General features: G+C 47.6%; 1 protein-coding gene across 4 annotated transcripts in view; it reads right to left on the reverse strand.

Annotated features, from left to right (window-relative positions):
• The window catches only part of chd3 (chromodomain helicase DNA binding protein 3), a gene marked incomplete at its 5' end in the record, with an annotated part of 53,635 nt that extends 51,724 nt beyond the window's left edge, over positions 1–1,911 (reverse strand). For all 4 annotated transcript variants that reach the window (XM_014016194.1, XM_014016191.1, XM_014016192.1 and 1 more), the window contains 1 exon segment: positions 1,702–1,911. In XM_014016194.1, coding sequence (XP_013871648.1) covers positions 1,702–1,870 — 169 coding nt within the window.
• Between the last annotated feature and the right edge of the window lie 261 nt (positions 1,912–2,172).

The raw sequence follows: 2,172 nt of genomic DNA on the forward strand, positions 1-2,172 counted from the left end.
GTCTCTTGGAGGAGAGACGAAACGTTTCATTAGAGAAGAACCCGTCCAGAAGACTTATACAATTTTTTTTCTTTTTGTTTTAGAGAATAATTCAACTTTGTGCAACGGAGACACAATGGGTCTAAATGAATACTTTTGAAGGAAATGTCCAGATGCTTAATCGTTTTGGTACCTGGGATGGAGCCTGCAACCTGACCTGGTTTGGAGCYGTTAGCTTCATGGAAAGCAGCAAAGCGTTCAAGCAGAAAGCCTAAATATGGGCAATGATTTGATAAGCTGCCTTTTTTATGTTTTCTTTTTTTTTTTTTGTCAGATTTTATTGTCTGCCTGCCTTTGTTTAGTGGTCGCCTCCACCCTCAGCAGCAAAAGCCCCCCCTCTCCCCACTTCTTCATCAACACACAACCTCCTCCCTCCTCTTTTTTTTTTATCCTTTACTCCCACCCAACCAAAAAAATAAAAATAAAAAACTCCCGCCGCTCCCCGCGTTCTGCGCCGCCGAAGGCACGCCGGGGGCGGCCGAGGCACGCACGCGGGGCTCGGTGATCCAAAGGCCGCCCGCTGCCKGTGGCTGGCTCGGTGAACTGGAAACGACTTCTCGCTACTCCCCCGCATGGGGGGGAGGAGGAGGGGCAGAGACCACCGCTGTGACCGCCGAGAGACATTGAGAGCGGGGTTAAAGTCCTCGACAGGAGTGCTAATTTATCTGTCTGGCACGGCGAGCCGGAGAGTAAAGACAGATTTATGGGTTTTTTTTAGCCTCCTCGGCATGTCGTATTTATCGCATAATAATGTTATGATTTATAATAAAGTACAAGTTGTTTTTTTGTTTGAGTTCGCCTCTAACACGGTGCGGTGAGCCACTTTCAGTGCAACCCGCGAGCAAGTTCACTGTCAGAAACTTCCAGAATGTCAACCACCAAAAATAAAAAATATATATATATATAATAAAGCCCCCACGCTAGGCGTTTAACAGCCATGTTCCGGAGAGTACACCTCTCCAGTCTGTCCCGTTTCGACCTGTCAGCTCAGCGACGATAAACGGACGGTTGTGACAAGTTTTGTCTCATTTCATACCCGGCTTTCATCACGTCTCCACCCGGGTATCAGATACACACCGCCTCCGGCGGGGGAGTCATTGACTTTAGCTTTTCCTACCCCCTCCGGGGCGACCTTATTATTATTATTATTATTATTATTATTATTAGCTTATTACCTGGCGGTCCCGAGGGGGCTTTATTTGCATGTGTCCAGCCTGTCTGGGGGGGTGCCCGAGGGGCGTTTAAAGGACAAAAACAAACTGCTGTAGCGAGTTAAAGTTTGCGGGGAGGTGAAGAGGTGAGGAGGAAGTGGACCGAGGACAGTGAGTGAGCTCGCGAGGCGTTTTTTACCTTCTTTTTTAAATGCGCTCGTGGGATTCAGAGCTTATAACTTAATAGAGATATGGTTGCCGCAACGTGCCTGTCTAAAAAAAATAAAGTGTTCTGATTTTTTGGGGTCTCATTCTGGTTTAGTTTTGGAGCTCACGGACAGAAAACTACAGGTCTAATGTGAACCTAAACTGGTCCTGATGTTGTTTTTTTGACCAGGGAAAAGTGCTTTTAAAATCGTGCGCGCGCTCCCGACTTTCCCCGTCCGAGCGGGTTTTTCTTCAGGTTTTTCTTCTTCTTCTTCTCCCCCTCTCTTTAAAGTAGTACGGTTACCTGGAGCGGCCGGTGTTGCAGTTTCCCGAAGCGCCGCCGGCGAGTTTATGTCGCTTGCGTTCCCGTCCAGCAGGTCTCCGTCGTCGTCTTCTTCTTCATCAAAATCTCCTCCCTCGGAATTAACCACCATGCCCTCGCCTTCCTCGCAGGAGCGGAGAGGAGAGGACATTATCCTCCCGTCATCGGATGGGGTCCTCAAAAAAAAAAAAATCTGCGCGATTATAATGGGATATTTATTTAATATTCAAATCGGCACGAGGAGGGGGGAAAAAGGTGAGGGGGGGTGCGTTTTGGCATATTTTACACTAAAGGCAGAGCAACAAAGATGGCCGCCCTCTTATATTTATTTTTTAACAACCCCCCCAATAAGAAAAAAAAATCCCCTTACATAAAAAATGGCTGACTATATTATTTCAGAACGCGCCCCCCTCCTCCTTTCTCTATCTCTCTTCGTGTCTCTGCCTCTGCGCG

The sequence above is a fragment of the Austrofundulus limnaeus genome, unplaced genomic scaffold, assembly GCF_001266775.1.
Source record: "Austrofundulus limnaeus strain Quisiro unplaced genomic scaffold, Austrofundulus_limnaeus-1.0 Scaffold140, whole genome shotgun sequence".
Classification (NCBI taxonomy): domain Eukaryota; kingdom Metazoa; phylum Chordata; class Actinopteri; order Cyprinodontiformes; family Rivulidae; genus Austrofundulus; species Austrofundulus limnaeus.